Source organism: Paroedura picta, chromosome 10, assembly GCF_049243985.1.
Source record: "Paroedura picta isolate Pp20150507F chromosome 10, Ppicta_v3.0, whole genome shotgun sequence".
Lineage (NCBI taxonomy): Eukaryota > Metazoa > Chordata > Lepidosauria > Squamata > Gekkonidae > Paroedura > Paroedura picta.
The window spans coordinates 29,472,859-29,487,240 of NC_135378.1; the positions used below are offsets into that span (position 1 = coordinate 29,472,859).

Below are 14,382 nucleotides of genomic sequence, written 5' to 3' on the forward strand. Positions count from 1 at the left end.
GGTAGAGCACAATCAAAGAAGTGGAGCAGGTGGCGGGGTGTTTATTTGTTTTTTGGTGGATAGGAAAGAGAAGGAAGCAAGGAAAGGTGAGTATGGGGGCTGCCAAGATTGCCGAGGAGGGACAGAGAAAGGGGGGAATACAAGGGAATGCAACCCCTACAAGCTCTTGTGGGATCTTCATTGTGTAACTTGGCCAGAGTTTTCCTAGACAAAGCCTTTCTCAAGGGTAGAGAAAGAGGGAAAGATGAAGGCCAGAAAAGCATAGGTTGGCGGCTGGGTGGGAAAGGAAAGAAGAACGCAGGAAAGGGGAGATGCTATGGAGGTTTTCTGGGAAGAGAAAGAGAAAATAGTGGGGGAAGGGAGATGAGATATCAACACAAGTCTTTCTTTGACATGTGATTCCAAAACTGAAACATACTGCTATGTAATGATGTGACCCATGACTCTTCTGAAAACAAAGATCATACCTGGGAGTAGGCATGGGAAGAAATATAATATATGAATAAGAGTCATATGGAACCCCCAAGCAAGGTTTTGTGTAGAGCTCTTCATACTACAACTTTTGCCAACCAAAGATGAATATCGGGGGGGGGGGGGGGAGTTTCCCACAGACTATGAAAACAGCATTTAAAGTGTTACTATTTTTAAAAAATAACAAAAAAAACCTCCTATCAAGCTACAATACTGGTAAATCCAATGTGTGCCCTGTTTACATTCTCTGATACTTACCAACCAATGTAAGAAGGATCACCAACAGAAGTATGAGGGCACAGATACAAGGAATTAGTATTAGTAATAGTAGGCGAAGGTACTTGGCAGAAGCCAGCTTTTGAGAGCAACCATCCTCCATATTACCTTCATCTGTTGAAGGAGCCTGAAACACAGAGAAGTAGTTTTGGTCATTTCTGACATAATATTATGCCCTGATTACAGCGCGGAAATAGCAAAATATATTTAATTGCACAGACCCAGGAGAGGACCTGGGGAAAACATTGTGTGCGCTTAGGCTGTGTGACCACATAGCAAAATATATGCCATAAAACATTCGCATGGCGTTAATGTACAGAAATATCTGCCAGGACTGATATATACAAAGAAACAATACAAGCAAAGCTAAACTGTCTATTAAAGACAAATGAGAACTTATGAAACTTATTTGTTTAGTCATATGAAGGATGTTAAAATCATGATTTATACTTATTCTTTTAACAATAACTTATACAAGTGTCTGTAAATTCAGAAGATGTTTGCAATTACAATCATCATACAGAGGCCAACAATTCATAACATTCAATATCTTGCAGGCATCTGCAATAGAAACAAATATTTCAAGCTGCGCAGCAAGCAAGTTCTCAGGGATGAACGTAGCTTCGGGGTGCTGGCTATTGTAAACGCCTGTTTCACCTTCCACCAGGATTCAGCTTCATCAAGTCTCAACAAAACTGCACGGGTCAAGAGATGTTATAAAGCAAATTTAAAAAGGTTAATCATGTGAATACACAATGCCAATGTATACAATGACTGTGAACAAATAAGTTTTATAAGTTCTCATCTGACTTTATTACACAATGAAGCTTTGTTTATTTTGTTTTTCCTGATCTACATATTGTGTACTCCTCTTTTTCATACATAGGACTGATATATACACTCTTATGAGGAAATGCATCATTCTCCGTTTTATCTTGACAACAAGCATTGTAGATCAGCTTGAGAGAAAAATGACTGCCTCGAGGCCCCATGGCAAACTTCCATGTCAGAATGGGAATATAAATCTTCCCAGATCCCGGCCCCGCACTGTAACCACTACTCTGTGTTGTGGTGATGGTATAAGACTCAGAATCCTATTCCGATCTATACAGTGGGACTTAATCCCTTGAAAGTATTCTCAGGATTGCCCTGTTAGTTCCATATAATTAGGTAATAAATTTGACTGGCTTGTAAAATGCAGCCATAGGAGTAAATCCACTTGTTTCATCTAAAGCAGCAGTTCTCAACCTTCCTAATCCCTTTAATACAATTCCACACGTGACCCCCCAAGTGTTCTTTCACAGAAATTAAAGGGAAACTGACCAATGGCGTGAAGATCCATTGTTCATGATTGTATATAAATTGGTTATAAATTGTATATAAATTGGTGGGCGCCTTCAGGAGTGGCAACAGTGGTGCTGCCCGCCCCACACCAAGCTGCTCACCTCGCCACACTTCCTGTGAAAGAGTCATTCAACCCCCAAAGGCGTCTCGATCCCCAAGCTGAGAACCACAGATCTAAAGTATAGAGCTATATCAAACTCCACTCATATGCTGACAAGAGAAAACAGACATTACATCCCACTCTTGAAAACAAATCCACAATCTGCTAGGCTACAGCTAGGGTTGCCAACAATGTGATGGGGAAAATTTCCTGTCTCTTCGATTAGGGCTTCATGTGGGCAAATGAAGCATGAAGGTAAATAGCATCACCTTTGTAATAGACATCCTGTGAAGCCTCTGTTAAAGGGACAGGGCACTTTCCCTACAACCACAATTTCACACACTCCTCCCCCACAAAGGGGCATAAGTGATTCCGCCCTTTAACCCTACTATAATTTGGGACCCTTCCATAGAAAATTAGTATTTTCCCCAGTATAGTTAACTGCCATCCTATTCTACAACTAAAAGAAACATCCGAAAACGATTTAAAGTAGTCTTAATTAAAATGTAGCAGAATCACACAAAGGTCAAAATAAATTTGCTTTATATGCCAAGGTTGTGGAAGATAGGTAGCCACCCCTGTACTAGTTAGAAAGAATTTAAATCATTTTAAAAGAGATCAACATTCTACTTGGGATTAAATACACCTTATACTAAAATCTATTTAAAGATACTGATCTGAAATGAGAAGAGGCTGAAAAGATATTCCCATGAAGCAAAAAAGGAGATTATAACTTTAAAGTTCATCAATAGTACAGAAAACAGAGAGCATTAATTTGGTCACATTCATGCTTTCTAAACTAATAGAAGAACATGAAGGGCAGATCTGGTGACCATTTAATTGTTTAGGTTTGCTTGTCATACTGGAACCAATAAATGAGTGATGAGCAATTTATAAGATTCTTTCTAGAGAAATTGGAAAGGATAACTCAAACACTGTTGTATTATAGAAAATTCTTGCAGATGCTAGTGCTTCCCACCCTCTGCTGCTTTTTTTTTCTTGCAAATTTAAACATTGCTGAATAACTAAACACCATTTTTGTTGCTCTTGAGTAATCTTTTATAAAGGGAAATATCTGATATGAGTATACATTTGTCAAAGAAAATCGCATGTAATACAAGTTAAGGAAAAATGAATAAAAACATTATCCAAAATATATGAAATTTATTTGGCACAGAAATTCAATTGTTTCTCTGCGTCCTGAAGCACAAGACCAGATTAGACATAATGTTAACCTTGTGGCTGCCATGAGGGCCTCATCACCGCACTGCCACAGGTTGAAGCACTTGTTTTTGCTCATGAGCCTTATCATGTGAAGAAACAGCTCCCACCCACCCCCAGCTATTTTGGCTCTTGAAAAGGTGCAGGTGGAGGAAGGATGTTTATGTTTATGTTTATGTTTATGTTTATGTTTATGTTTATATTTATATTTATATTTATATTTATATTTATATTTATATTTATATTTATATTTATATTTATATTTATATTTATATTTATATTTATATTTATATTTATATTTATATTTATATTTATATTTATATTTATATTTATATTTATATTTATATTTATATTTATATTTATATTTATATTTATATACCGCCCTCCCCTGAAGGCTCAGGGTGGTTTACAGGGATCAGGAGACAGATACAGATATCATAAGGTAACACATGTGACAACAACAATAACACTACAGCAACAACAACCCCAACATGACAACAGCAATGATAATATGATAGAACTGCAAAGGAGCCTCAGCTCAACTCTCACTGGGACCCAGTGGGCTAGGCAGATTAGTGATGGTCGTAATAGGAGGGGGAGGGCCTGAGTGCCAATTGGAAGCGATGGTCCGGGTAGACCTCAACCAAATGCCTGGTAGAGGAGCTCCCGGAGAAAACAAAAGCACTGAGCCAAAGACCTGATCAGGATCAGGCTCCTGCAGCATTTTAAAATGCTTTAAAATGGTGGCAGTGTCATTGTGGCCACCGTAAAGCCACCATTGTATCTAGTTTGGCCCATAAAGGTAAATGTATCCCCTGTGCAAGCACCGAGTCATGTCTGACCCTTGGGGCGACGCCCTCTAGCATTTTCATGGCAATACAGGGTGGCCTTGCCAGTGCCTTCCCCAGTCATTACCGTTTTACCCCTCAGCAGCAAGCTGGGTACTTATTTTACCAACCTCAGAAGGATGGAAGGCTGAGTCAACCTTGAGCCGGCTGCTGGGATCGAACTCCCAGCCTCATGGGCAGACAGCTTCAGACAGCATTTCTGCTGCTTACCACTCTGCGCCACAAGAGGCTCAGTTTGGCCCATAATGCAAAGCTAAAAGCATGCATCTAGTCCACCTTATTCACGTTACAACATTCTGTTACAGTATATCGTGTTTACAGTGACCTGTATTAGTAACTTCAAGAATGCAGCTAATGAACCGAATACTGAAAGGCAAACTGGTACTAGGAATTATGCATTCCAGAATTTTGGATCCAGCAAAAGCAATATGTAAATGCAACTGGTTCCACATACCAATTTCTATTTAAACAGGTTGATGTATTATGGTATGCAGCCTGATGTGCAGCACTTAGTACAATTCCCATTTACACAGCATGGATGGACACACTTTTCTGTCTGCATTGTAATACTGATGGATCTGTGCATTCACAACTTCTGCTTTAAACAGCAGATGTATTATTGCAGAATATCTGGACTGGAACCTAGCTTTTATTCCTAGTTATAATAAATTATATTTATGAACTAGATGGTGGTTTTGATGCTATCTATGTTTCCATTCCATAGACATTAGATATAAACTTGCTTCATAAACATAAAAGAATTTTTACTGTGTATTAAGACAAATGACACCACACAGATGGTCATAAAGTTACTAAAAGGAGATTTTCACTGTAGTTGTCCATTTGGCTAATGCCAAATGCATGTTTGTAAGTAGCTGTTTCCTATGCTGCTTAATATGTTGCAAGTTGAAACAATATTTTTAATGTTTACTACATCACAATTCCATCACAATTAGAAAGTTATTAGTAATGTATTGCTGAATTAAAACACTGCCGTACATGAAATATTTCCTTGTACAGCTGAAAATAGCAAAGAGAAATGTATTTGACAAGCTGGCTTTCACATACCACTATTGTTATCATTACATCTGTTGTTAATCATTCCCTTCATTTCAAATATTTCATTTTTGAAAATATAAACAGATGTTTTAAATTGTTAACCTTTTATAAACTGCTACGATTTACATAATTAGGAATAATGCGGAGTAAGGATTAGCAACTGGCAACCCAGAATCCAATACCAATTTATCATATGGCTTCAAGGTGCAAAAGGGCTTGCTACCATCACTAATCTCTCCTTTGAATGCACAGACACAGAGGAGTTTTATTAGGGTTCTAAGCCTATATCTTCTCAATTCCCAAGCAGCAATTGTAAGGTCCAAAAGGCAAGATCACTACAAAGCATACTACAAAAACAGCATACTACAAAAACAAAGAGTATGCTGTAAACTGCACAGCATTGACCGTTTACGCACTGGGAACTTCACTGCTCCAGCTCCCATGCAGAAGCACAAATTGGGGGCAGATGAGGTACATCAGGCCAAATGCTCCCCCATGTGGGTGCAGGAAGAGGTGGGGCAACCTGCCACGACTAAAACTCCAGCCTGCATCCCAGCATGAAACCTGCAGTGCATAAATGGTCATTCAGAGTTTGCCAAGAGTAAATGTAAGGAAGCATTCAATTGTCTGCAAGTTGCTGTTATTTTTGTTTACTCCTGTTGTATTTGCAAAAAATCAGGACAAAGTATTTATTTAATTGGTAACTATTACCTAAACAGAGCAAATCAAGACTGATCATCTTGATTCTAGACATACAGAAGCTGAATACAGAAATCAACAACACATCTAAATCTCAGGGGTGGACAAATCTGTCAATACATAAATCCAGAGACTGAAGCCCTGAACAGACATGGCAGAACTTTCCCCAGATTTGCCGAAAATTTTGAAATCTAAAGGAAGTACTTTGATAAATTAACCCCTCTTCCCCATGGTAGAAGCAGACCCTGCACCTTTAAGAAACCTAGAGGCTGTTATGGCTATTGCTAGGCAGCCACAATTGTATTACCAACCTTCAAACTTTAGATTATATGAAAATAATTTTGCATCATACTTTTCCCCATTCCTTACTTTTATACTATATTCTTCAAGGCACTTAGGGCAGTGTACCCAATCGTCATTTGCATTTCAGCCTCATAATCTCACATTTCACCCTCCTTCAGTAAAGGAATCACTGAATTTATAAGTGCACACCAGTGTTGCCGTTCATAATTCCAAAGAGTTACAGAATATTGGCTCCTATTTCTACATTTCAATGACCATGGCCATTATAGATTCTTCTCCCTTTGTTAGTTGTTGTTTTTTTCTCTCCAATACATTATTGGCAGAGTTTTATATACAAAGCACCAGCTGCTTAAATAATAAACACTTTTAATGAATAGAAACAACTTTGTAAAGAGAGTGGAGAGGTATAGTCCAACATTCTTGCTCACAAACTGTTCTTCCTCACCTGAAGGAAAACCGAAAGGAAGTGTGTTCAAAGGAGCAGGAAAGCTCCAATTAAGCCAATCTGGACACAAGAGGAAAATTATTTGAAAAATACCATCTAAATTTTCTAATTATATATCTCCTCTGATGGTCCTTGCAGGATATACTTCAAATCCTTTTGAATTTTGCACACTACAGATCTTGCATATTATAACATATTTTAACCACTTACTCAGTATCGCAGAACTGGCTAATGTATCACAAATGTGTACAAAGATGCAAATACAATAAAACAAAAACTCCAATTGTGTCTGTCGGATTTTGTAATATAAATATTCTCTAGTGTTATGCTAGCTGGTGTTATGCTAGTAAAATATGAGTTTACCACAATAGGCAGATTGGTTTTCTGGTATGTCAGTGTCTCCCAAATCTTTGAAAACATTCTCATGCAATTGAAACCCATACCCAACTTTGACTGCTATAGAGAGCAAAAGGAAAAATTTATCTGGTACAATATAATAAAATCCTCTTACCCTTACTCTTCTCCAGATGATACAATAGCTCACTGGCTGCCTAAATTAGGACCCATTCACATATGTTGTTTTCCCATTCCTGGCAGCATAAAATTTCGGCGCAAGTATGCTGTTGGAGTAATGCCAGGAAGGGAACTGCACACCAAGGATTCCAGGAACAGAAATGATCTTTGGTGTGCATTTCTCTTGTTGGTGCTATTCCAACAAAACACATGAAGGGAAATCCCATCACAGGATTCATTATACAATGGAAAAATAAGTATCTAAAAATTGTGTTTATAGTCTTTAAAACTGAGATGGTATCCACCCCTTTGGGGAAATTATTTAATCCTTCACTGAGAATTCCTGCTGGAGGTTTACTTTATGAGTACATGTGCATTGGTATCATTTTGGTTATTGAACTATACTACAGAATGAAATCGGAAGTTCAGTTAACTATATACTTCAATACAGCATTCAATAAGAATAACATCAATTTATAGCAGAAACTTTGTGAAGGCATCTTCTCTTTGGAACTAGGAGTACAGAAAATCATCCTTCATGAAGTGGTTACAAAGGCTATGCGACAATAGATAAATAGGGCAGCTACTTTGTAATTTCATGTTTTATAATCATTTGCATAGGTTTTATAATTACTTAAGTGAAATTGTTTCACCATTGTAATTATGATTGTTTGTTTTATTGTCAAAGTGGTTTGAATGCAGGAAGCACAGTATATGATTTCTAACTACACTCACTCATTTTAATTGATATTTCAGTACAAAATGTTTGCCATTGGGTACAAAATTCCTGAGGAGAAAAACATATTTGTTAAAATAGTTAAATCTAACTTTATCTTAATAATAGTCAACTAACAGCCATTTTAACTTACCTTCACCTTAACTCACCTTCACAACTTCAGAATCTCACAAGCTGTTAAAAAAACAATGTAAGCTATCAAACTTCAGTCATTCCTAGCTAACATATCTATTACTGCTCACTTCTTAGCACTTATCCCTAGTTTGTATTATTTGCTAATATGAGAAATTTATATAAGATAGCAATTAGCTTCTGCAAAGTAAAAAAAATTAATAATGTACCCTATTTAATAATGTGTGCACCTGGGCTGACTTTTTCATTACTTGTGGGCCTGCAAGAGAGTTCTTCTTCATCAGCATCATGTTTTACTTATAGTCATGGACCATCCAATAAAAAACAAAAGTACAGATTAAAATCAATCAGTTATAAAATAGATTAAACATTAAATAAGTAGAACAAATTTACTATATGGGATCCAATATACATGAACAGTTAATACATGGGACTGGTCCAACTCTATTTTTGTAGCTACCCAAGTATACTTAGCAATTGTTTTTGTTAGCTCTTTATTTGTATCTGACAGTATTAAGATGTTGTTTCCTCAGATCTCTGGCACATTCTATAAGCAATGATGCCAATAAAGTTTACACACTATTTGTCTCTATTTGTCCTTCCTTATAAATACACATGTGTGCTTCTGCCGGTAGCCCTTTAAACTTTTCTTTCAAAAAGGCAGAAGGGAGAGCACTACTATGCAGAAGAGTGAATGTTCTATATTTAGAATTTGTGATGTTATATATAGCATCAAGAAAGTCTTAAGAAAATCTTTTTCTTACGATCTTACGATTGTGCTGCCTTTTTACTTCTATTACTCTGGTCTTTATTATTTCATCTTATCATCCAAGCTCAGAACAAGTTGGTAAGACAAGCCATAGGTAGCCCATTGAGCGGCAGGGGGAGTATCTTTTCTTCACTGCCAGGGAGGGATAATTATTTTTTCTGCTTTATTGGGGTTTTATTGTAGGAATTTTATTTGTGTTACCTGCCACGAGCCAGAGTGGCAAGCTACAAATTGAATTAAATAAATAAATATGTTTATGGCAACTGGAATGCATCTTCCCCCTTTCTACCAGTAAAAAAATCAGAATTGCGTTTGAACATTTTTACATATTTGATTAGATGTAATTTATATGCACAGTTCCAGGATGTGTGGCCTAAAATATAACTCCCAAGTATTTATAATGTTGTACCCGTTCTATCAGTGTCCCATTTATTCTCCATACATGAGATTTTGGCCTCTTAGCATATACCACCTTAGGCTTATTATGATTTACTCCCAAGTAGTTTACATGACAGTAGCAGTTTGAGACTCTCAGAGTTCTTTTCATTCCTATGGGGGTCCTAGAAAATAAAGCTAGATCATCAGCGTTAAGTAGCAGTGAGATGCATTTTCCACCAATTTTTGGAGGGAAATTTTTAAGATCCCATTGATAAAGACATTAAATAGGAGGGGGGCTAATATACAGCCCTTCTTTACTCCCTTTTTTGTCTTGATTATATCTATGTAAGATGTCTTTGTGGGCTACATTGGCAGTATTTTCATGTAAGGTTTTTTACAGCAAGCAAACGCCTGTCTGTGAATGTTCCGCACAATTTAGCCCTTAGCAGATCTCTTGAAATAGAGTCAGATGCAGATTTAAAATCAATTAAAAAATATAAAGAGAGTGTTAAAATCTTTTGGAAACATGGTCAATTCAATTTAACTGGAGATGAATTACCAAAAGAGTCATTGGTTGTACTATTGGGGTGTGCTAAAAGGAACAAAGATGGTATATCTGGAACTGGTTATAAATATTTTAACAACTGGATTTCTGGAATTATTTCCAAATTGGATAACTTCAAAAGTATTCTTTAAATTGAAAAAGATGTGGGGAAACTGACAAATTTAATATGAACACCCCTCACACACAAACACAACTTAGGCTTCACATTATCTGTCTCCCCATGGCTTTTAACAGCTGCAAAAAAGTTATTTATTTATTTATTATATTTATATACCGCCCTCCCCAGAGGCTCAGGTCAACATATGAGTGCGTGGAAACGTTCAAGGTTTTCTTTCACAAGAGTCCCACCAGGAAACAAAGTTTGTTGTTGAAGGTTTATTGTATGTTTATTGTTGATGCCAAAGCCACAACAGCCAAGCAAACTAAAACACAGACATACACACGACATAGTGACAAGCAGTCCTCTATACATGGTGAAAATAAAGTAGAATCAGTGCGCAGGTTGTAAAACATGGCTGAAAATTACAGCAGCAAAATGAAATAAATGAGATTTTAAGGGCTCAAGAGTAAGCCATAGTGAAGATTCCTCGGCTATACTAGAGCAGGGGTAGTCAAACTGCGGCCCTCCAGATGTCCATGGACTACAATTCCCAGAAGCCCCTGCCAGCATTCGCTGGCAGGGGCTTCTTGGAATTGTAGTCCATGGACATCTGGAGGGCCGCAGTTTGACTACCCCTGTACTAGAGACAAACCTTATCCTAATAATTACAGCTGAGCTTTATTAAGGAAGCAGGAGGTAAGACTTCTGCCAAAAGAAATATTATTTTAAATTCATAGGAAGCAAGGTGGTTACCCTCAAATGCCCCTGCTGCCTATGGGAAACACCACAGGCCCAACATCTGGCCACCAAACTAACCTTTCCTTAGAGCCAGCAGGGGCTTTTGACATTTTCACACCTGCAGCAGAAGCCAAAGATTCCCCCCTCACAAGGCTATGCAAAAGGGGAGGGGAGGGGAGGGTTACACCCCAGGATTTTAAGACAGGCTGATTTAAACAATAATTTAGTACTTTGATCTATTTTTAATTCTTCAAATGTTTGGGTTAATGTTGTAAACCATCGAGTTCTTAGGGAAGGGTGGCATAGAAATGTGGAAAATAAATAAATAACACCCACACACCCAAAAAGAAGGTTAAATAGAAGAAATAATACAAAAAGCTACTCATCGAATGAAGGGAAACCTATTAACAATGGTAGGACGGATAGAAAAAGAGTTTGAAAACGTGAGAGAGAGAAACTAAGTTTCGGGAAGGTATTTTCAAGCGGACAGGCGCGTTGGTCTGAAGTAGCACAACAAAAGTTGGTCTTAAAGGCCAGCAAAGATTTATTCAAGGCGTGAGCTTTCGAGTGCACGCACAGGAGGAAATCTTTGTAGTAAAGGTGCCGCTGGACTCCAATTTTGCTGGACGGCATTGCAAAACACAGGCGCCCCCTTGGAAAATCCTGGGCACGGGCATGCGCCTGCTTATTTATTGTTCTTGTTGTTGCTATTATTATTATTTTATATGTCAGACAGGATGGAAGTGCAAGGCAAGGGCTGGCCGCGACTTCTCCAGCGGGCAGGGGATTGCGAGCAGCCCTCGGAGGGCCTGGGCGGGCAGGTCGCCCTGAGGCAGCGCGAGGACGGGGCGGAGGCCCAATAGCTCCCTGGCAGCGCCGCCGCGCCCCTCGCGCCATTGGCGGGAGCGCCTTTCCCCGCGCCTCCGCCCGGGACTGCGAGGCTGCCCTGCCCTGCCCTGCCCTGCCCTGTCCTGGCCCAGCGGCGCCGGCGTCCCTGCGGCGCTATTTTTACCGCGGCATTCTTTGCCCGCAGACTTTCCATTGCCCAGGGACGCGACGAGGCCGGGGAATCTGACATCGCAGCCGGGCCGGGCCTATTAATAGCGGCGGGTCAGGGAGGTGGTGGGGTTGCCCGCCCGGCTGCTGCAGGATTCCCTCGGGGGAGATTATAGAGACAGATGTCTCCGCCGCAGGAAGCCGGCAAATAGTTCAGGGGACATCTCTGAGGGAATCCCCGGCTGGCCTTCCCCACTCAGCCCTCTCCGGCTGTCAAGTTCCTTCGCAGCCCAGCCTGAGCCCTCTTTCAGTGCATTTTAGAAGTAGACTTTCCTGCTCTGCGTAGGAAAATCCAGCTGCAAAAGTCCATTGAAAGTGCATCAGCCAATAGGTGCAGAATGGGCTCCGGTTCCCTCCAGGTTGCTGCCCTTTTGGCAAGGAGGGAAGAGAAACCATCTCAGGGAAGGAGTCATATAGGCCTGGGGGGGGGGGCAACTGTGACTCTCTGCACAGCTATGGACTACAATTACCATGTGCCCCTGCCAGCTGTAGTCCATGGCCTTCTGGAGAGCCACGGTTGGGCCACCCACCCCTACTCCTGACATGTGCACTGTCCACATATTTACCCCCAATTCCAAGACAGGTTATTTGCTAGGACCCCAGGAGCTGTCAAAATAGAGGGCTCAGTTTCTAAAGAGACAAGTTGCCGAAGACCAGACTTTTATTGCCTTTTGAGTAGGTGATTTTCACATCCTTCATCCTGATACAATTATAAGGGAAATCCTGAAGAAATTCTTCAATACAGGAGATCTGCCTATCCCTCCCCACTCAGGAGCTGGCACCTAGGGATGCCAGTCCCCAGGTGGGACCTGGGGATCCCCTGGAATTATAGGTCATCTCCAGACTATAGAGAGCAGTTCCCCAGGGAGAAAATTGTTGCTTTTGAGGGTAGACTCTGTAGCATTGTGCCCTACTGAGGTCCTTGCCCTCCCCAGGCTCCACGCCTCCCCAGGTGTGTAGCTGTGTTTGTCTGAAGCAGCAGAACAATGTCCAAGTCCACTTTCATGACCAACAAAGTTTTATTCAAGATATAAGCTGTTGTGTGTACAGATACAGTACCTGACAAAGCATGAATGCACACAAAAGCTTATATTTTGAATAAAACTTTGTTGGTCTTAAAGGTGCCACTGGACTCAAACTTTGTATCTCAGCAGTGGAAAGATAACTATCCCTACACTGAAATATATCCCAGATTACTAGATCAACTGGACAGCTCACAGTATAAATATACTGGAGAGAGAAAAAGAAATATTAGGTACTAGGTGTGGAAAGTAGGAGCAGCCTTATTTACACTTTATTTATTTGATATGCAGTTTTTTTCTATTCCTTCCCAGGATTTTAAAATATAATCCCCACTATCAAAGCTCTCTATGTAAGAGAGAATAATGCCAAGCCAATTAAGTGGTGCTGGAAATTAAAGGCAATACAGACAAGCAATGCATTAGCATTCTATGTGTGGTATTCAGCCTCTTTCACAACATATATTTTATACAAAGAAAAGTTTATGAAATCTTCTTGCTTCCACAGATCGTCTGCTGAGGCCGTCCTGCTCAGTGTCCCCACCTTATATCAGAGGTCAGTTGGTCACATGAAGAAAATGCTGTGAACCTAATTTTCATGGGAATATGTAATCTATGGGTGGGGTCACTTCTAAGAAGAAAGGTGAAACACAAGTCAATAAAATGCATTAAATCAAGATAACTTGGGTTGGGTTTTATACATGCTAGAAGACTACTACTGCATGTGTTCATGTGTTGGGCCACCTGTTCCTTGAGGAAGGCCACAAGGTAAGGGATGCAAGGCATAATGTCCCTGCCCCCCCCCTCCTTCCTCTTCAGCATTATTAATATTGTAGCTTGGTGAGGAAATCAGTTATAAAAGTGCTATTGCAATCACAAACATCCCAGCAACTAATTCCGGACTTTTTATGAAAAGTTTCTTTCACAACAAACTACCTTCAGACTGACAACACAAAATTTATTTGGAGCTGAGGAAAAGCAGTTTAATGGCTAAAGAACTAAGAATTAACAGGAGCCTTGCAGAAACCGTTTGGCTGTATTTGCCTTAGAATACAATTAAATGCAGGGGAACTGCCCTGGTCAGCTTTTACAATGCAGGGGTGTTTTAAAGAAATGTGAACTGCCTAATGTGGTGAAGTGAGCCTAGAGTCTAGGCCAGGGGTGGGCAAACTGTGGCCCTCCAGATGTCCATGGACTACAATTCCCATGAGCCCCTGACATCTAGATGGCCACAGTTTGCCCACCTCTGGTCTAAGCAATGCAGTGACTGGAAGCAGTTCAATGTAAAACCGAGTGATGCTTTAGAGCAGCAGTCCCCAACCCACGGGCTGTGGACCGGGACCGATCCATGAATCAATCGGTACTGGGCCATGGCTCCTCCTCATCCTCCTCCCTAGCTGCTGCCTCGGGGGTTGCCCTGCCACTCTGCTGCCAACTCACCTTTGGTGCTCTCCAATGGCTGACAAGGCTGGGGCTCCCCCTCGGTGTGGCACTGTGCAGCTGCTGCTGGCAGTGCCTCCCAGTGGGCAGCAGGAAGTCAGGGGCACCAGCAGGAAAGCCAGCAGAGCAGTCAGCAGCGGCAACGTCCATGAGGCAGCAACGGCATCATC

General features: G+C 40.3%; 1 protein-coding gene across 6 annotated transcripts in view; it reads right to left on the reverse strand.

The window, feature by feature from the left end:
- The window catches only part of CORIN (corin, serine peptidase), a 111,459-nt gene that overhangs the window by 94,794 nt on the left and 2,283 nt on the right, over positions 1 to 14,382 (reverse strand). For 5 of the 6 annotated variants that reach the window (XM_077301903.1, XM_077301900.1, XM_077301901.1 and 2 more), the window contains exon 2: positions 730 to 874. In XM_077301903.1, coding sequence (XP_077158018.1) covers positions 730 to 850 — 121 coding nt within the window. In that variant the 5' untranslated portion in view covers positions 851 to 874. Of the gene's footprint in view, positions 1 to 729; positions 875 to 7,277; positions 7,380 to 14,382 lie in introns of those variants that run through there. The other variant, XM_077301902.1, reaches the window with a different exon arrangement.